At 39.0% G+C, this 20,583-nt stretch overlaps 1 protein-coding gene across 3 annotated transcripts in view; it reads left to right on the top strand.

Moving 5' to 3' along the window:
• The first annotated feature begins 3,968 nt into the window (after positions 1-3,968).
• rab24 (RAB24, member RAS oncogene family) overlaps positions 3,969-20,583 on the top strand; it is a 23,748-nt gene continuing 7,133 nt past the window's right edge. Inside the window, exons 1-4 of one of the 3 annotated variants that reach the window (XM_017041982.2) lie at positions 3,969-4,545; positions 5,288-5,363; positions 6,412-6,472; positions 6,704-6,845. In XM_017041982.2, coding sequence (XP_016897471.1) covers positions 6,756-6,845 — 90 coding nt within the window. In that variant the 5' untranslated portion in view covers positions 3,969-4,545; positions 5,288-5,363; positions 6,412-6,472; positions 6,704-6,755. The remainder of the gene's footprint in view (positions 4,546-5,287; positions 5,364-6,411; positions 6,473-6,703; positions 6,846-20,583) is intronic. The other 2 variants (XM_017041984.2, XM_017041985.2) reach the window with 2 other exon arrangements.

The following is a 20,583-nucleotide window of genomic DNA, read 5'->3' as shown; positions in this document are numbered from 1 at the left end:
GACAACACTGCTGATGCTGATGCTGATGCTTCTGATGCTGAGGCTGATGCTGAGGCTGATGCTGCTGCTGCTGCATCACTGTCAGACAGAGGGAAACACAGGCTGCACCTGCTGTTCCTTAGACTCAAAGACTGGCACTTAAAAAGTTCAACAACTCAGTTCTGTCTAAAAAACTTAATTTTTTTAATTTATTTTATTTATATATTAATTTAAACCCGATTTTAAGTTATTCTCACCATTAAATATCCTGTTATGAAGGTTAGAAAAACTGTGATGCTGCATCTTCTCCTCCATCACTTAGTTATTTATTCAACCTAACAGAGGCATGCACAGTAAACTCCGGGGTCAGGTGTTCGAGTCAGGAACTTATCAGATCAAATTGACTTGAAAATATATTGTTAAAAGTTCCATTCACAAAGTGACTTGTTTTTAATTGGAAAACGTAGTTGGTTCGTTGTTTTTTTCTTTTTGAGGACTTTTTACGTTTACCATTTTCATTCAGAGATTTTTGAAAATATAATTATAGACAATTCTGAATACTCACCTCAGAGTGTATTTTCATAGAAAGTTAATTCACTGCTAAGGCTGTGGTGTCAATTTTAATTTTTAATTTTAACAAACCAAACCTTTTTAAAATTAACCTTCATGTCCTCACAGATTCCAAAAGAGGTTTCCCAAAAATAATTGGACAAATAATGCTGTACAACACGTTAGAAAAAGTTCAATATTATATTTTTTAATTCAGTTTTATTCGAGCTTGAGAATTGACAAAAAAAGTTGACATACAAATATAATATAAATATATTTATTTATGCAACCCTTCACTACAGTATTATACATTTATAATCCCAGAATGCATTTCAAAGAGGACACAAAATCTGTAAAAATATAGAATGAGAAGAAGGTTTAAATCAAAGTATCTTTCCAAAAGTCACAAAACAAAAACGTAGACACATGAACCGGAATCCTTCAGTGCATGTTTGTGTTCATTAGATTAGCAAAAAAAAAAAAAAAAAAGTTAAATCTTTAGGTGGTTATCAGTGTTGCAGCAGCATTGACACAGTTGAAAAAAAATCAAGTTTGTCAAAGTATTTAAAACAGAACCGTATTTCTATTTTTTATTATTCCTTTTTTTTTTTTTTTTTTTTTAGTTTTTGGAAGTAGATGCAAAATCAGAAAACCTCATCTCTGGACATAGTGTTGGAGAAACTGACGCCCCCTGGATGCCCTGACCGACACTTTTAAAGAAGAAAAATTCTCTCTTCATTTTTATTTATTTATTTAATTATATTTTTTTTTTCTGCAAGAACATCTGGAGTCAACAGTGAACCTTCTGGTTTCCCTGAGTTCTGCAAACATACTGTGACAGTGGAGATGGAGCATGAAGCACCTGCGGGACCAGGAGACCCCAGAGACTCCTGACATACCCTCTCTCTCTCTCTCTCTCTCTCTCTCTCCCTCTTTCTTGCCCTCTCACCCTCTCTCTCTCTCCTTGTCAGCCTCTCTGTGGAGATGCTGAATGTCTTTTTTTGGGGGGGGCTGGAACAGAAGAGGAACCAAACCGTGACACTCTGTAGCCTGTTCATCCATCCACGTGGCAATTATTGTACAAAATAAATTATTAATAACAATAATAGTGAAGAAAATAATGATAAAAGTAACGGGGAGGAACTGAAGGATAATGGAAGACTATCCTCCTTGGTTGGAAATGGTTTTTATATTTATGGTGTGTACATAGTTGTGAATAGGCTGCACCTCCATGTGTGGGAAAACATCTTGTTGATATTCTCTGTTTTTGATTGGTTTTCCTGCCTTGGTTTCCTTCCAGGTGTTTGTTTTTCAACTTAAATGTTTTGTGAGGATCACACACACAGACACGCACCACATTTGTGACACAAAATGTTTAGAAAATTTGAAGAAGAAAAAAACAACCCTAAAACCAACAACAACAAGGTTTTGTGGCTAAAACTTGAGTTGACACAGTAATAATAATAATAATAATAATAATAATAATAATAAGTAGACGTGTCATTCATATTGCATGGAAACATGAGGGCAGAGGAGGACGAACGCACTGCAATAAGAAGACACACGAACACGAGCACGAACACGCGCGCACGTCCACGCAGATTAGCGGTGTGTGGGTGTGCGTGTGTCTACCTCATCACACAAGTGTTGGCACGTTCACGGTGGATTTTAAAAACACAAACACACGAAACAGTTTGGAAAGATTATTTTTATTTTATTCATTTCCTTCTTTGTTATATTGAATTTTCCCATGTTGTTGAATTAGGCCTCACAGGAAGAAGACGGTGAAAACCCTGTTGTTTGTTCACTGCAATGAAGCTTTGACAATCAAATTTATTATTATTATTATTATTATTATTATTATTATTATTATTATAAGTTCCTCTTGTTGCTCGTTTTTATTTATAATAATTTCGTCACTGTCACTTCTGTGGAGCGCACTTTGTAGATATTCTGATGAAGGGAGTGAAAAATATTCATAAAAGTCTTATTTATACATATTTTTTCACCACTTACGAGATCACGGTCCCGTTTTGTTCCGTTACGTGTTATTTTATTTTATTTTTTTTATTATGTATTGTTATTATTTGGTTTCTATTTATTCTACCTTAATTTATTTTTGGACTTGGTGAAGAAGAAGAAGAGGAAAAAGAAAAGAAACGTATTTCATTTGTGAAAGTGTGCTTAAAATGTGTCTGTGTAAGCGGCAGAAGCTGAAATAAACCTGTGCACGTTTTACTTCATACTCTGATTTTTATTTGTATTTATTTATTTATTTGGTGAAAATAAACTGTATCTCAGGGAAAAGCTTCATCCAGTCACTGGTGCATAAAGACCACGCGTAAAATTAGTGGAATTGCATGCATTTAGACGTTTTGTAATTTTTTAAAATGGTTTTAATGTTTAAAATAGAGCGTTGAACGAATTTCGGACGTAAATAATTTTATTAATTTCCAAACTCAGAAACGTGCAATCAATGCATTTTAATCACGTTTTGAAAAAAAGTGAAAAAAACTAACAAAAACAAACCCAAACAGATAAACAAAGTTTATTTAGAACCGTTTAGAACATCGAGTTCTTTTGTACCTGCCAATAAAACCAGTGGAATAACTGTATTAAATGAAGAATGTGTACTTGGCCTTTTACATGCTTTTTTACATTAAAGTGATTTTGACATTTACAAAGACAAACCAGAATTGGATATTTTGCACAAAAACTGCAAAAACATGTTACACTTAAGGTATTTGTAATAACAAATGGACACATTGCTTGTCTTTAACGAACGACTCTCAAAATATTAATTCAAAATGAGCGGTTAAACTTTTTATATATAATAATAATAACAACAATAACAATAATAATAATAACAATAATAATAATGCATTTTCACGTCAATTTGTGGTGCAAGGTTTGTGCGATGAACCCAGCAAAAAATGAATTTCCTATGGTTATACTAACAGATGATGGCGGTAACCGGAGCGATCTTTCTGCCTAATGTTTGAGTATATTTTTGTGTGTATTTGAGGTTTTTGCTTCAATAGGTTAATGTTGCATCTAGTGTTACACATTATCTTCACCGAAATGTTTCATTTTTTACCAATTTATAACGTGAGAGTAAGTTTGGTGCGTTAAACAACAATGGCGCACGAAAACAGCAAAACAGTGAAAAACAGGTTAACACAAAAAATATGATAATTTATATTAAATTGTTAAATTGGCTAAAAACTAAATAAAAAACGCTTCTAAAGTGTGATTTTAAGATTAGAATGATGTTGGATTTGCGTAAAATCAAGGGACTTTGCTTCAAAACATAAATATCCGTGTTTGAGTATTTTTATTCCGTCTTAGAATAACGTGTCGATGCTCTTCAACAAAGACGTGGATTCAGCAGAATGACAGACAGATGTGATGGACCACAGCAATGTGAGCACTGAGGTTGTGCAGAGGCGGAGGAGCAGAGGGAGGAGGAGGAGCTGGAGGAGCTGGAGGACCAAGAGGAGGTGAAGGCAGCAGCTGCCGCCGTGTAACAGGAGAAGGCTGGAGGTGAAGGAGGTCCGCCTGAAAGCTGTTTCCCAGCGGTGATGATGAATAGAGTTTGATACTTGAGTGACTTTAATATTGATCACCAGGGAGAGCTCGACGTTGTTGCCAGCTTCTCTAAATTTATCTTTTTCAGGAAAAAAAAAAAAAAAAAAAAGTTCAACCTCTGACGCTGAAAGGGCGGGGCCTGGTAACGGCACACGTCACTAAAAAGTTTGAAAATGACTTTACAAAGAACTTTTGAGCAAATTAGCGACAAAACGGACGTCATTTCCTGTCGTTCGTATCAAGCGGATATGGGTTACATCAGATTTATCTTCGTGTCCGTGACCGTTAATAGTTGAAAAGTATTCAACCAAGAATTATACCTACTTAAAGATTCAGAGTAACGAGAGCAACAGAGACGGGCATAAAAAATGTCCAGTTCCAGTTTGTTCAGAAATAGACGGAGATTCGCCAACCGTATCCCCAGAAGAGGTAAGCGTTAGCCAAAATGATAACCACCGATATCCAACATTGACAGAAAGAGAGTAAAGATAAAAGTAGAAATATCTTTAGCCATACCTTTTACTAAAAAAGAAAATGAAATAAATAAATATATAAATAAAAATATAGGCTCAATACTCAAATACTAAAAATACATTTTGATATAAATTGCCAGACCAAGGTGGCCAAAAGCATAATGTGACAATTAGCATAATATGGCCAAAAGCTTTCCAAGGAAAAGCTAAAGACTAGCCATATTTTGTTGTTAAAATGGCAACTAATGTCATGTAGATTTCGTAAATGCTGTTATTCAATGATAATCTATCTTTGCTCTTACAAATGTGCTTTTACAAACGTGTCAATAATATATATTGAGGTGAAATAATTTTTGGCTGTTAAAATGATGCTAACTGTGCATTTATACATCACAACATTGTTTGTGTTGTATGACCATCAGAGCTTGGTAGGATTACAGTATATAGATCAGATAAATGTTTAAAAAAACTGATGAAATATACCACATTTCTCAGTTTTACCAGGATTAGTGTAGAGTCTTTCATTTCTACGTTTTTGTGTCTTATTTTATTTTAACAGCGCTTTCTCTTCATTCCTTTAGCTCAGCAGGTGGTTTTCAGCCATAAACTCGTTATTAATGAATAATAAATATCAGCTGTTATGATACTATTGATTTCTGCCTGTGTTTGTTAAGAAGCTGCTTTTCTCTGTCGTGCAGCAGCAGCAGCAGCAGATCAGGCCTCCAGCTCCACAGAGAAACTCAGTTAAGGCCTTTTGAAGCAATGCAGATACAGGTAGGGGCTTATACAGTATATGCCCCCTCTGTGGGGCACTGAGGAGAAAAGAACCCAACAGAAGATTTACTATAGTTTTATAAAATAAAGAAGTAACACATTTTATATCATTCAACAGATTAAATTGTCATGTTTTTAAATGGTTAAGACTTAATGATGTACAGAATTTGATATTAGAAGCATTCATATCAAATGAAGGATTAAAAACAACAGTCAAAATCTTCCTCTTTAGCTCTAAGGAGCATTGATTAGTAGATGAGTAGTGCACATTCAGCAGAAGTTTCCACCCTTGGCCTTTATATGCACCCGAGATTACGCTCGATGATGTCCGGCCTCTTTATTGCCAAATACAAATAAATAAAGGGGGAAATGTGTGCTTTTTCTTTGTGTTATGAGTGCAATTGCGGGGGGGAAAAAAACAACGTTAAAGGATTGGTGTCGGTGGAAAAAAAAAACAACGTTAAAGGATTGGTGTCCTGCCATTTTTTAAATAGCATTTAAACAACATTTTACACCAAATGATGCGGTGCACATGCATGACACACAACTGTACTGTAGAACCAAGTATTGCAATTGTGACAACCGTCACAAACAATCAGAGCAGGTTAAAAAAAAAAACAAGAATACTTTGCTGCATTATGGTGCTTTTGTCAATTATGACAGCTTTGTATTGTCTTTAGCAGCCAGACAGTTGCTGCTGCTGCTATTGCTGCTACTGCTGCTGCCATCATGTCGGTCTATAACAAAGAATGTAGTACATGACTTCATCAAAGTTTAATGGCCGAGCGGCTCTCCAGTTGAAGGCTATAAATTATAGATAATTGACCGTGTAATCAATGTGAAGAGTGTATCAAGTTTTCCCTCAGACAAAGTTACGGAACGTAAATTACACACAGAATAAAAGAAAGAAAGAAAAAAAACAAAAACGCTTCAAAGTCACCAGTATATTTATACATATTCACAGAGAGGAAGTCCATGGCTTTTGTTCAGATGAATGTTGTCATTCTGTATGTTCTTCATGAGTGTCCTTTACTTTGTTATGTTTCAGGGATGGTGAACTGAACATGACCTGAAACACGAGAATAAACAATGGATATTTTCACTAATAAGTAAGTTAACAAGCTGTGAATTATTAGGTACGTGGATATGAGTATTACTACGAGTTTTATATATATGTATGTATATATACTGCATATGTGTGTGTGTGTATGTGTGTGTATATATATAAATACAGTATATGTGTGTGTCTTTATTTATATATATATATAGTATATGTGTGTGTATATATATGTATGTGTATATATTTATGTGTGTGTGTGTGTGTTTCACATGGTAATGAGGTCGTGAGCCACAGGTGTAGAGGGCCGAAGGGGAGGAACACAGGTGAAGATAATGGAAACTGATTGGCTGACAGATGAAGCCAAGCAGGCAGAGGAGATCACGGCAGGTGTGAGAGAAGGACACAAGCAGAGGACGATAGCGGTAAGACAAGATAAGGACACATGAAAACCCAGTTGACGTGTTGTGTTGTTTGTTTTGTTGAAGGTTTGGTGATACGTATTGATACGTTGTTGAGTGAACCTGTTAGTGACACATGTCCCTCACAGCTACTGGACGTACATTGTATCATAAAGTGGTCTCAAAGCTGTAAAATCTGTCTAGAGATTTTTTTATATATAACCTTTACTAGGTCACATGACCATTAAAATACTCATGCAAATTTGTGCAAACAATTCTAATATAATGACCAGCACAGCAGTGAGGGTAGAGCTATAAGAACATCAAGTGGAATGGGAGGTGGTCTGTGCTCTGGTCCTGGTCCCTCATCAGCACATGCATGATTACACCACATGCTGGACCAGGCCCCAGTTGGAGAGAGGTAGGAAATGAAGCTCCATATGTGCTTTAATTCTACTCTCTCTCCCTCTCTTTCACATTACTCCATCCACTCTCCTCCCCTTTCTACGCCTGTGTTTTCCATGAAGCGAGGAAGCACATTTTCATAAATAGACCTTGGCCGAGCGCAGGCGAGATGAAATTTTAATGAAGCTCTGAGTCTTGAGTGCAGAGCCGGGGCCTTGGAGAATCAGCCCTGTGTTACATTACTGTGGCTCTCTTTCTCTAACACACACACACACACACTAATGCAAACACACACACACTGGCATGTTGCAGTGGTGGAGCAGTCATGCAGCAGGCGGTCACATATTGACAGGATGGCTGGAACGGCACTAAATGAAGGGGAGGGTGTGTGTTTTTTGCATGTGAGAGAGAGAGAGAGCGTGTGTGTGTAGAGCGTAGGGGTCTAATTTGAGGGGGGAGTTGGATTTGGTTTTAAAATTTTTGCTCGACCCTCATTAGTGTTCCGTTATGGAGATAAAGGAAAAACCCCAAGTTCAGGCAGCAGTAAACACACACACACACACAGTGGAAATGTTCAATTCTGTTGATGCAATATTTATCAGAGATGTTTGTATGGATAAATCCTCCTTTTTGGCTTTTTCTGCAAAAGGTATTCATGGGAACCCCAACACAAATACAAGACTGAAAAATCCTTCATATTCACCATAGAAGACGCTAACGTCATATTCATGGACCACAATGGTTTAATAAAATAAAAATAAATAGATTTTTAAAATAACATTGAGGGACTAATGATTGCTGACAGATATGAGGAATCTCTGCTGGATACTAGCATACAGTGTTCTAACTACAGTAATTCTGCAATCAATCACATGAGCTACGCAAAAATAAAAAGCACAACACAAAAAATTGACAAAGAAGTGAATTGTATTTTAGTGATACTTCAAACTTGAAATACTATGCGTTTAAGAAAATGTAACTATGACTGAGTTATCAAATTATTTTATGCACTGGTTCATGTAAGTGCTGCAGGAGACTTAGCCCCTTCCCATGTTCCTAACTGGTTAAGATGTGATGAAGCCAATTCCAAGCTAGAATTGATCGACATCCTGTGAGAATGGAGGGAAAAGTATAAAATAGGCCAAGGCCTAAGGTTCAATACTGGTATTTTTGTAAAAAAAAACAAACAAACTAGTCTACTGCCTGACAAATGAATGTCATTGCTGAGCCCTAATAGGATTAGCTGCACTTAACTGTGTGTGTGTGTGTGTTCTCTTGATGACATATGTACATATATGTAGATGAGTGTGTTAATTAAAACACGGTGGTCATAATGAGGAACAATGTATGACTAATTAGACCAAATGAGCAGCGGGGGAGGGATGGGATGATCAAACAGCCCAGTTATGAGGCCTAATGGGCTAAGAGCTATAACCTCACTATCATCCCCATCACCATCTCCTCCTCCTCATCGTCTCCACTGTCCTTATCATCAGTATCTTCATCGTCCTCCTCCTCCTCGTCATTTCTTCTCATTGTTCAGTGTTTAGCCAAAGACATATCTGTGAGTTCAAGTGTCGACTCCAAACTGTTGCAGCCAGGATGTTGGAGCGAACCAACTCCAGACGCAATGAAAAATGCAATGAAGGGCATGTATTATGAAAAGCATAACAATACTGTAGTAGCAGCAGCAGCTGCTGCATTATCAATATTTACAAGGAAACAGGAAAATCCCTCTCTGATCCTGGGAAAACCCGCTTTGGTCTTCACTCTCCTGTTGCTTTTTGAACGGAAAAATACAAACGTGGGGTCAGAGGTTAAAATCTAATGTTATTTTTTATTTTGTTAATGTGATTATGTCTGATATATTTTTTTCACGCGTTGTAAATATTTGACTATAGAAACTCAGCAACAGTCTGTTACAAAAAAACATGGTATATTTCATCAGGTTGCTGTATCTGTCCCTGATAACAGACAACCAAATAAGAACTAACTTTTAGGTCCTTCAGGACTGAATTACTACTTTATTATAACTGATTATCATCATTTTCTTTAAATATTTTGTACACAACGCATATGTGTTCTAAAAATGCCAGAGCTGATATAAAAGATCTGAATCATGTCATTCATGATGGGACTTACATTTTGGGAATTTTAATGTACAAAAATGACAAATAACAAAAGGAAAAATACATAAGATATTGAATATATTTATGGGTCGTCTCCTGTGCTCTGACAGTGCTTTGTTACATTGACTGAACCACAACACTAACACTGTAGCCTCTAAATGCACCTACTATTTTATTTGTAATATTCTATCTAGAGTTCATCCTGTTCTGGATTATTTTTTTTTTACCAGACTGAATCACTGTGTCTAGTCTGTGTCTAACTTTAGGTTAAATATGGGGTTTTACCTATTAATAATGTAACAAAAACACACACACACACAAGCAGAGCATTTAAATATTCATCCTGCATCTACATACTGTACAGACAAACAGTGAGTCTGTGGTTTACGTTTGCTAATTTGATGACAGTGTAAAAGATGACTAAATAAATCGACAATTAATACAATGTAAATACATGTCTAATTTCAACAGCATTTAAATAAAATAAAATCGTATTATGTTTAATTAAAAACAAAATTCTTTAAATTAAATACATAAAACAAACATATTTTATACAATTATGTTTTTACTTTAAAATATTATGGAGGTTGTTCACTTTTTATTGTCAACACTTGATCCCTGACGAGAGGCTCTATATGTAGTACATTACCATATACTCCACACACACACACACACACGCGCGCGCAGAGGTCAGAATTACAATGCCCGCAGTCTGCTTTCATCAGCACTGCATCAACACTAAGACTGAGAATCAGTGGTGAAAGTTAATTTCAGAGCCCGCGGGGCAGAGAATCACCAACTCCATCTGAACGCTGCACCGGAAATCTCTGCTTTGTGTCAAAGCTGATGCATGATGGGAAACTCTGGCCCTAGCTGCCGATTCACGGCTAAATTGACATCAAGTTGTTGAGATTTGATTCCTTTTATTTTAGCTACATCAATGCTACATTGATGCGTCTCAGTAATTCATTAATTCGCGTCAGGTTATTTACCTTACAGTGACACAAGGGCTGCTGGTCCACTGCTGCCTCAAGTGGTGAGGTTGTGTTATTGCATAATATGCTGAATCTAAAATCAAAAACTACTGTACCAAATCCCAGTAAAAAACAGGAATTTTATTTTACTATTATATTACTTTTTATTTTTTACAAATAATCAAGACCTATATTTTTATAAATATAAAGATTTTCAAAAAGTCCTGTCATTTATGTGCTGTCTTACACACCAGCAGAACTGAAAAAAATCAGAATATAAATATGAATTTCCACTTAATTCAGAGAAATCTGTTCAAAGAGAGGAGCTGGTTTATGAGCTCTTCTAATCACGTCTCATCAATAATGCATTTTCAAACTGACGGGACGCCCGAAACGCCGAACCCCAACAACATGAACCTCATTTTCTCACACGGACACCGACTAAACTTCAGCGTTTAGTTACAGTACAATTTTAATGAAATTACATTCACTGACGGCAGAGACGCAGAAATACACATGAAAAAGAAAACGCAAGCAGCAAAAATAGATCTTTAACTGGGTTGCTTTGGCTCATTACATTGCGAGAAATCATTTTTTCCATAATATGGAACAAATCTGTTAAAAACATCAATCATTTTGCCTTTTTTTCCCCCTGGTTTTTCAAGAAGGAAAATATTTCAAATATGTTTGGCTGAAGTTTCCCAAAGTTTCCACATCATCTCGACAACTGTAGGTTTCAGAGTCTGGAGTGTGTTGATAATGAGGCAAAGATCAAACATGTCAAAATCGTATACAAGCCTGTAATAATATCGTTGTTTATTTACTTATTTGTTATAATGTGTGTTAATATATATAAATCTTTAAATTGGCTAAGAGATAACCATATGGTTTATTATATTTAAAATGGTTAAATTTAGTTTAGTTAAAGTTAGTGAACATGTAGCTTTGTTAGCATATAGTTAGCAATATAGTCTAACCATTAGTCCAAGATAATAAAGATGATGTAATGGCTAAAATATATCGTGTTTTATTTTAATGTTTAATGTAAATGGACAACATTTTCCTTAGGTCTCATAAAAATCCTAGGAACCAATAACTTGATGTCTGTGTGTTCATACAGTTGATGCTCATGTTTGAGGCACAGGTCACACAAACTCCTCATCGTCTATACGTCGCTCTTATTTCCCTGCCCTATATACAGCATCTGTACCCGTCCGCCGTCTCTGCTCTGGAGGCTGATCTTCAGCTGCAGGCTTGTATGAAGCTCCACTTTCTTGTCTAGGCGATAAATAATGCAGCGTGCCGAGGCTAAGCAAGTTTCCAGTTAAATACCAATTTGCTTAACCAGTGTTTCAGCCTCTGCCAGCTCTGCTCAGTATAAAGCTGCAGCAGCAGAGAGCCATGAACACTGGCCTTGGTAATTAGAGAGGAGATCCACATCTACAAGAAGAAGAAGAGGAAGAGGAAGAAGAACAGGGAGGAGGTGGAAACTTCTACTGTTGCCTCAGAAGTTGTGGCTGTGTCATTACATGACATCTGACATCTCAAATGTCAATCAAAGTAACAGAAAGTAGTGTGACATACTGCAGTCCCCCTCACCATGTCCTCACCCTCCTCCCGTCTCTACATGATCATCATGTAACTGCCACTACAAGGAAGTTTAAATCAGAAGAGTGAGGTCACCCCCTTCCTCCCCCCTCAGCTCACAAACAAACAGCAGGAACCTGAACGTCTGGTCGGACGTCAAACGGACTCCCCGCTGAGTCCTGTAGAGACGATGGGGGGGGGGGGGGGGGGGGGGGGAAGAGGAGGAGGATTAAAGGTGCAACATAGCTTTGTACGATGCATGACGACACCCTTCCTCACCCCCGCTCCTCCCAATCTCCACGATGGGCTCACAAAGGCGAGATGCAGAACAGAATGACTTGTCCTCCTCCTCATCCACCAGTGAGAAAGTAAACACTGCCTCCATGTCTCTGTTTCCTCGTCTCTGATTGTTATTCATAGAGCAGATAAATATTTAATTCCATCTAAGGATACCTTTTGTTAACAGAATTACAGGACAAGCTTTGCAGCCGCATAAATCCCACAATGAATTCAAATTTCTCTCGTTTTCCATTTTTTTTGCCCAGTGAGTTGGAGCTTACGCACATGCGAGAGAGGAGGGGGGGAAAGGATGAAGATAAAGAGGGATGTGGTTGAGAGGACGGCTGAAACATAAGGATGATGGAAGAGGTTCACCAAGAAGATGTTTGAAAAGTTTAACAAATGTTTTTATTGTTCATCAACTTCATTTGTCTTGAATGTCAAAGGAAGTTAAAGGAAGTAGACTGGAAAGAACTGAAGAGATATAACACCAGTCCATGTTAAAGCGAGTTAAACCTGTAGCAGGTTGAGTGAAAGAGAAAGCCAAGGCAGAAGGTTGGACAGTAAAGTTTGTAAGGTCAACACCCGCGAGGATCAAAAACGCTCCCTCACGTCTTTTTTCTTTCCATCTCAGACATCAATAATAGAACAAGGAATTCTGATTACAACATTAACAATTGTGTGAACCTGGTGAGGACGCCGACTGTAAACCATCCGTCAGCTGATTATGACCCAACCAGATTTCCACGCATAATCTCAAACAAAGAGCCGTAAACGCCCATTGATTAAAACTAGAGTAAACAGCTCTGATACCTCCAAGAAGAAGAAAAGGACGATGAATATCCAGGCAGCAGACGAACAGTCAATAAAATCTCTTCTCCCTCGACCTGAGTCTCATTTTGGCTCGACACATTTGTTTGGTCAGACACTGGAGATTAAGACCTGTTGAGGCCACAGCCCCGAAGACTGTTGGCTCATCTTTAAATTTTAATCAGCCCCGCTCGCTGTTAATAATATTATTCTCATCCTCCTCCTCTCCTCCTTTTTAATGAAATTCTCCTCTTTTCTGAAAACATAATTCCCATATGCAGGACTGTGAACGGATGGTGAGGAAGAAGAAGAGCCGGTTCCTCGTAGAGCAAAAAGGTTTCAAATGGGGCTCTTTGATAGCTTTTAATAATATCCCCATGGCTGACGGAGGAAATCAAATGGAATGTTGGAGCTTTGATTTACAGTATGCCCTGAACTTCCACCGTCCTGCACGCTCTTGTGCATGTGTGTGTATGTGTGAAATGGAGCATAAAAAAGGCCAATTCGACTCGTACCCCTTGGGGGAAAAATCCTCTTTGTTTAAGAAGCTGTAGCAGGTACGTTTTGTGATTTTGGAAATCAATGTTCCAGAATCCATTGCTCCAATGTTAGAATAATTAGTGGAGATGAACCATACGGCATCGGATAGAGGTACGATCTGTGATACCGCTCAGTTTGACTTTTGTCAGCAATATCTGGAGCTCTGAAGTGTTCACTCTAAATATGTGTATAATAAGTTTTATTCTAGTTATTTTGTTAACTTGTTTTAGTCAGTCTCGTCTGTCCACCTGTCTGTCTCTCCCAGGGTCGTCTGTTCATCACCCTCACCTGTGTTCAGTGCTCTGCCTGTGTCGTTAGTCTCACTCGTCACACCTGCTGCCCGGGGTGTATATACACCCTCTCCCTCACTGTGTCCTTGTTGTTGGGTCGTTGTGTGTTTGCCTCAGTCTGTTTGTTAGATTGTCAAGACTTCTAGTGTGTACTCCTCTCATTGTACTGTTGACTTTTCTGGTCTGTCAGTTCTGTCTGATCTGGTCTGATTGTTCATGTGTCTCAGTCGCCTTTTTCTTTTTTTTTCAACAAATCTGTTATTTTTCTTTATATTCAGTGACTTTCCTGACATGATGAACATTAAACAGGTTGCACGGGGCATGTTATTAATATTCAGAGACTTTATTAGCCTAATACATGCTAGCATATTCATGCAGTCACCTAATGGAACAGACTCCTCACCGTGGACATGTGCAGGGGTGAGAGGGTGAAGGGGGAGTGGTGGGTTTTCTGCTCAGTTCAGGAGCTGCTGTGTTTCCATGTTATGAAATATTAAGAAATGTAGAGATTTGAAGTTGAGGGGAAAAAGAGGGAATCCTAAAGATCTGGATCCTCAGATGTAACATTTCTTTTGGAATTAATTAAAGGATCTAATGTGGACTTTTTTATTTCAGGGATACTTTGGAACCTAAATGCTGACTGTATAGTTTGAGCCCATTTACAGTTGAGTTTTTATCAGGCTTAGTTGATCATGACGTTCCTACTGAGTTTAAATATTACATATAAAAATATCACCTTAATGATATTTCAAAACTGAGTAACCTGTGCTTTAAATACACTGACTGAGAAGACAGAAGTTTAGGCTTCAACATCATGGGATACTACCGCTGCCTCTTGTGGCCACTTAGTGTCACAAAGATAACTCCAAGCAAAGGAATCTGAATCCTGAATTTTTAAATGAAACATTTGAATTCCAAATTTAGGAAGTGCTGGACAGGTTTTTGTATCATCATATAAAATATTTTAGGGTTTGTCAACGGGAATTGTAGAACGGCAGATATTTAAGCAACTGACAGAAACTTGGAAAAATGTTGGTTTTAAAAGGAAAGCTGTAGAGTTCTGTAAGAATATAGGCTTCATAAAACATCGGAAAAGTGAAAGGAAGAGTCAGAGTGAAAGGTGAACGTCCTCTCAGATTAGAGATGCCGTCTCTGAGTCACACTAATGCACCTCACTATTACCATGTTTCTCCTGCTTGCCACAGGCAGCGCCTCCCAGATCCAAGTGTCAAAACACATATCAGTCACTGGGCCGTGGGCACCCAGAACTGCCTGCTGCGTAAAGACGATAAAGGTTCAAGAAAAGTGTGTCTGTTGGCCTGGTTGAGTTTACCTTCTGAAGATTTGTTTCCTGCAAAATTGGTGCTTTTTGACATGTTGGTCAAAATATCACAAGCTGAACTGAATCAGTTTTGTTGACAAAATCAATCAATTCCAGCCTTCAAGAAACCCCAACAATGTTGAGCAACAATGTTAAACCAAGTGCCCATCAAAATCAAGCAAGAAAGAAGGACATGACAAGTAAACAAAACAAATCATCGTACGGTACAAGAAACTGTCCAAGTTGTTTCCTTGTAGCAGCTGAACTGGTGACAAAGACGGATGAGTCATGGAATAAGTTTTGACTTCATGGAAATATCATTTGTGCTTGCCTTTTCCTCTTTTTTTTTTAAAGTATGATGCAGAATTTTTAAAAATAATATTAAATAAGTCATAACAGCGACAACACTGGACACTTCATGTGGCCCACAGTTTTCTTTATTAAACCAAGTGCCCATCAAAATCAAGCCCTTACATTAGCCCTCATGAATCATGGGACGGAAGGTTGGTGAGAACCACCGTCTTGTTTTTTTTGTTTGTTTTTGGTCTAGGTCTGGGAAATGGCACGTGGAGGCGCGTGGAGGAGGACTGCCGTGGGAGAAGCCCCCAGACTCAGACAGGAGTGTGCTCGGGATGATCCCTTCTAAAAGCCTTGACTTTTTCATACGGCCTCAAAATGATTAACAGCATGCGAGGAACAAGGGCTGCGCTCGGGGGCGAGAGCCACCCAGGAGAGCAACTCGCCTCAGGGCGCTTTTCAGACGAGAGTATTACAGTAGAATAACAGGGGAGAGGAGAAAGGAGTGGGGGAGTCTGGAGTGGGTTTTGGTGGATGATGTGAAAAGTTAAGGGGGATTTTTTTGTGTGTGTTTTTCCATCTAGTCGAACGCCCGGCTTCTTCGCTGTGCGTTCATTATCTCAGGACTCTCACTTCACTCTTTTCCACTCAGCGTTTTTTCTCTCCCTCTCTCTCTCTCTCTCTCTCTCTCTCTCTCTCCACCACTCCTCCCCTGTTCAGCCCAGGTTCTTTGACCTCCTTCAGGCATCCTTTTCATGCCCTTTTCCCACTGCTCCCCCTCCACCTCCTTCTATTTATTCATGATTAATTGAGCTCCACAGGCCGAGCAGGTTTACTGCTGTGAGGTCTCTGTTTCTGCCTCTCTCTCTCTCTCTCTCTCTCCCTCCGTCTATTCCAGTGATCTGCCTGTCTCTCCGTTGCACACTTTTTTCTAAACATGTCAACATTTTACCTGGTGTACGGCACGTGTCAGCTCCGAACAGACTCCAAACCTTCAAGAACATTGCAAACCTGATGAAGCTGACGTGTTTATCTACTGCGTTTTCAAAAATTTCACAAAATCTGAAGGTCATTTTTATTCTCTCTAAACACTAATCTCTGACATTTGTGAGACAGTGGAGAAAGATTTTTTTTCTCATGTGTTCTTTGGGTATTACAGTAACTTTTTCTGTTACTTGACTCTGTCTTCTTGACTATTAGCTCTGCTAATTTTGTTTTCTCTAACTTCTCCAGTACGTTCCGTGGCTACACTGCGACACAGTGGTGCTTCCGAAAAATAGCAACACCTCCAGATTCCCGAGGGATCGACCTCATTTGACTGTCATGGTATTTTAAAGGAACGATGCAGCTTCCACTCAAATAAGACGACGATCAAGCAGCTAACAAGAACATCAGGCCACGTCTCCTCAGTGTTCAGCAGCAACAGCAGGATCTTTAGCAGACAGATCAGCCATCCCGCCTCTCTGCGTGTCCTTTACACCTGTTTTGATCCAACCCTGGGCCTCGCTGGAGCTCACAGCAGGAAAATAACCCACAGACCCAACCTCCAAACAGACCCTCACCTGCATTTACACACAGGTGGCAGCAGGGCAGCTCCAGTCTCCTCCTGCGTCCTGGCAGATCTTTTATTTAGCCGCAGCAGCGAGCGGCTCCTGCTCATGAATTATGCAGCCTCAGGCCCCTGTAACAAGCTCCAGGCCGACTCTACACCTTGTGTGTGGCTTAAAATATAGATAAAAGCCGAACAGTCGGCTACAAACATGGTCTTTTTTTTTTCTCTTTTTTTTCACTGCGTTGTAGCATTTCTGGTGAGCTGAGAGCATCCACGGCAATTAGGAGAGTCGGTGGTGGTTCTGCTGCTGCTGCGGAGCGGGTCCACGGAGGAAGATCCATCTGTTGACTGAAGAGGAGAGGCAGAAACACTGAACTTATTACAGACGACACACAACAAAGAAACAGCAACACCACGAGGTGGAGATGAAGGGCTGCACGTGTGGAGTGAAATCTTGTCTTTGAAGGCGGCTCTTTCTTCCAACACAGTTGCATAACAAAGCTTATGCCTGTTGCTTGTCTTTGAAGGCGGCTCTTTCAACACAGTTGCATAACAAAGCTTATGCAACACTCTTAGAGGAGAACACTGCGTGCGGCAGAAGCTGAAGAGTTTATACCTCCGTACCTCGAGGTCAGAATCTCTCTCTACTACATAACTGCAGATTATGGGGCCAGTGGTGGCTCCGTGGTTAAGGAAGCAGACTGACGTCCACTGTGATTCACTGAGCAGGTGACCCTGTGTTGGACCGGACTAAACAATCCTAAATTATATATTGTCTGTTTGTTTTTGTTTTTTTTTTTACTTTTGTTGTGGAAAACCTAACATGTTGTCTCTAACCTGTGTAACAGTAATATGTCAAAGTTAAATGTCAAAAATATCTTAATAATTTCTTTTTTTAATTCATACTACAAAAAAAAAGTTGTTAAAAATAAAAAAAATAAAAAAAAAAATAAAATAAATAAAAAAGTAGTTAAAAGATAATTAAAATTAAATTTCAGTTAGCCAAAAAAGGCTCAACACTAACTTATAACCAACCAAAAGGTTGGCCAGCTACTAAAAGTAGCTATAGCAATAACAAAAAACAAAAAACAAAAAAAAAAAGAGAGAGAAACATAATTTCACCAAACGTTTTCCCCAGAGTAACTCAGCAGCAACATTTCCGTCTCTGGCCCAGGAGATACTTGTGTCTTTCACTGAAAACGTTTTCCCCAAGTTGCAGTCTGGGAAAGTGATGTAAACAGACTTCAACTTGTTTAAAAAGCCTTCTGAGTATTAAATATAAATAATGCAGCCTATAAATAGAGAGAGCGAGAGGGTGAGAGAGAGAGAGAGAGGTTAATACTCCTGTCTGTGTGCCGTCATCCCACACGGTGCAGGTGACCAAAGTCGTCTGCCCCGCCTCTCTAAGCCCCTCCCTCTGCCTGTGGTACTCCTCGGCTGCAGTGGTCCCACAGTTGATATTTCTGTGTGGCCCTGATGTTAACTGAGCCATTAAAAAAGAATAAGAGCTTCTGACATATTCAAACAGGGCCACGGCTGCAGCCTATAAAGTCTAGCGGGGCTATGATTCATTAATGCAGCCATGAATAGATAAAGTGGCTGTTGTATGATATCATCGCTCTCACTGTTGAATTCATGCCACCATTCACATTATTTAGAGTCTGGATGGCTTCGCAAAGTGTACGTGAGGATTACAGGAGCATTCTGAACAATTCATAAGCACAGCTACAGCACTGTGTCACTCACTATTGTGCTGTTTCATGTTCCCACCGATTCATGGAGGAGCCCTCATTCATTTGTACATATTTAACATTTCCAAGCAGGTTAATGAATAATTACGTCATGACATTATTGCATAGGAACCAGAAAGCAAATTATTAATGAGCAGCTACAAACCAAATATTGTGCCAATTAGGAAAATGGTCAAATGTGAAAAACAAACTGTTGCAGCGTGTCTAATGCTAACAAATTTAAGCTAGCTACATTGTCATTACCTTTAAATTACCTCAGCGGTTCATGATTTACAAGATGTTTACCTCTGAAAAAATGACTAAATACATTAAAAAATTAATAGGCTTGAAGCACCAAAGTTTATTAAAACTAGCCTGGGATTATCTTAGAGTTTGGCAAAAATTATTGTTTAGCTCAAAGCTAACCAGGAATGTAGCAGTAATTGCTAATGGCTGTACAAGAAGCGTACAGAATGATATTGGTTAACATAACCAAGTTAAATAAAAATGACAAAACAATTAGCTTCAAAATATCTATATTTAGGAAACTTTCTCACACTCAAATAAGAAATTACAACAACAACCTAAAAACACTTGACCGTGTTGTCAAGTGACAACACGGTCACTTGACTTCCAGTCCCGTCCTTCCTTTCTCCCTCGCTGCTGTCTGACCACGTCAGCCGAGGCCTGTGCCGTCGTGGCCAATGCCCATCTTTGATTCACTGTGATCAGTCTTTAGTGCAGTAATCAACGCTCAGAGAGTCTGGCCGGCCTCTTGTCTGCCTCCGCGGATAAATAATGCACAGCTCAGCGATTAAAACACGCAGATCTGATGCTGTGTCACTAATTTATTGATTATTTCTGCAGCGCTTCAAGACGACAGGGTTAAATGTCAATCAGATGATCTGAGTCACACTTCAGAAGGAGTTATTCATTCCTCACAGTCGGCAGGAAGAATACAACTCCCCTCTCTGAAGGCTGTATGTTTTATTAACTGTTATGCCGAGTTGTGTCGGGAGACGTCGATATCGTTCCCGATTATCACCCGCCACAGTGGAGACTTTAAAGTGAATGAGAAAAACAGCAGATTTTTTTTTTCATATAAGGAGATGTGGCCCACTTGTAAAAACTCTAATACAGATTAAGTCTGAACTCTGACACATTGGAGCCTAACATTAATGTTCATGTTTAGAGTTCTAAAACCAGACGTGGACTGATATCACCTCAGTCTGTCTCCAGCTGAAAGACTGGACCGAGATTGTACATCCAGGCCAGCAGGGGCTGATCATTTAGAATTTGGATTCATCTCTGTCTGAAAAACACATAAAAATTAAAATAATAATAATAAATAAAATAAGAAGTGATCTGCCACAAGCTAAATTTGATTAAGATAAAAGAGAAAAACAAAAAAGTTTTTCATTCTGATATAATATACCATTGAACCATTGAGTAATTTACATATAAAAAGAACAACATCAGAGCAGAGGACACTCATCCTCAGCAGAGTCCAGATGTGGAGCTCCACCACAGGGACTGTGGAAGAACCCATCAACAACACGTCTGATGCAGTGACGGGGGCCTGGATGTGCAGCTCACCCATGAGACCCAGCAGCCAGACTGCATCTGCAGGTGGCGCCTCATCCGTCAACCTGGAGCAGAGCCTGCTGGGACATGAGATGGACACATGCATTCAAGTGTGTGTCACATTCTGAGGACACAAACACACACACACACATGCACGTGCACTGGCTGAACCAGTCCAGTCCACATGGGCTGCAGACCATACATTTGGACTTCACCTATTCCTGGTTTCTACCTGTCTCATTAGACTTAACATTCAAGTCTCCA

This window comes from Cynoglossus semilaevis, chromosome 19 (assembly GCF_000523025.1).
Source record: "Cynoglossus semilaevis isolate Cse_v1.0 chromosome 19, Cse_v1.0, whole genome shotgun sequence".
Lineage (NCBI taxonomy): Eukaryota > Metazoa > Chordata > Actinopteri > Pleuronectiformes > Cynoglossidae > Cynoglossus > Cynoglossus semilaevis.
This window is presented reverse-complemented; position numbering and strand designations above follow the sequence as displayed.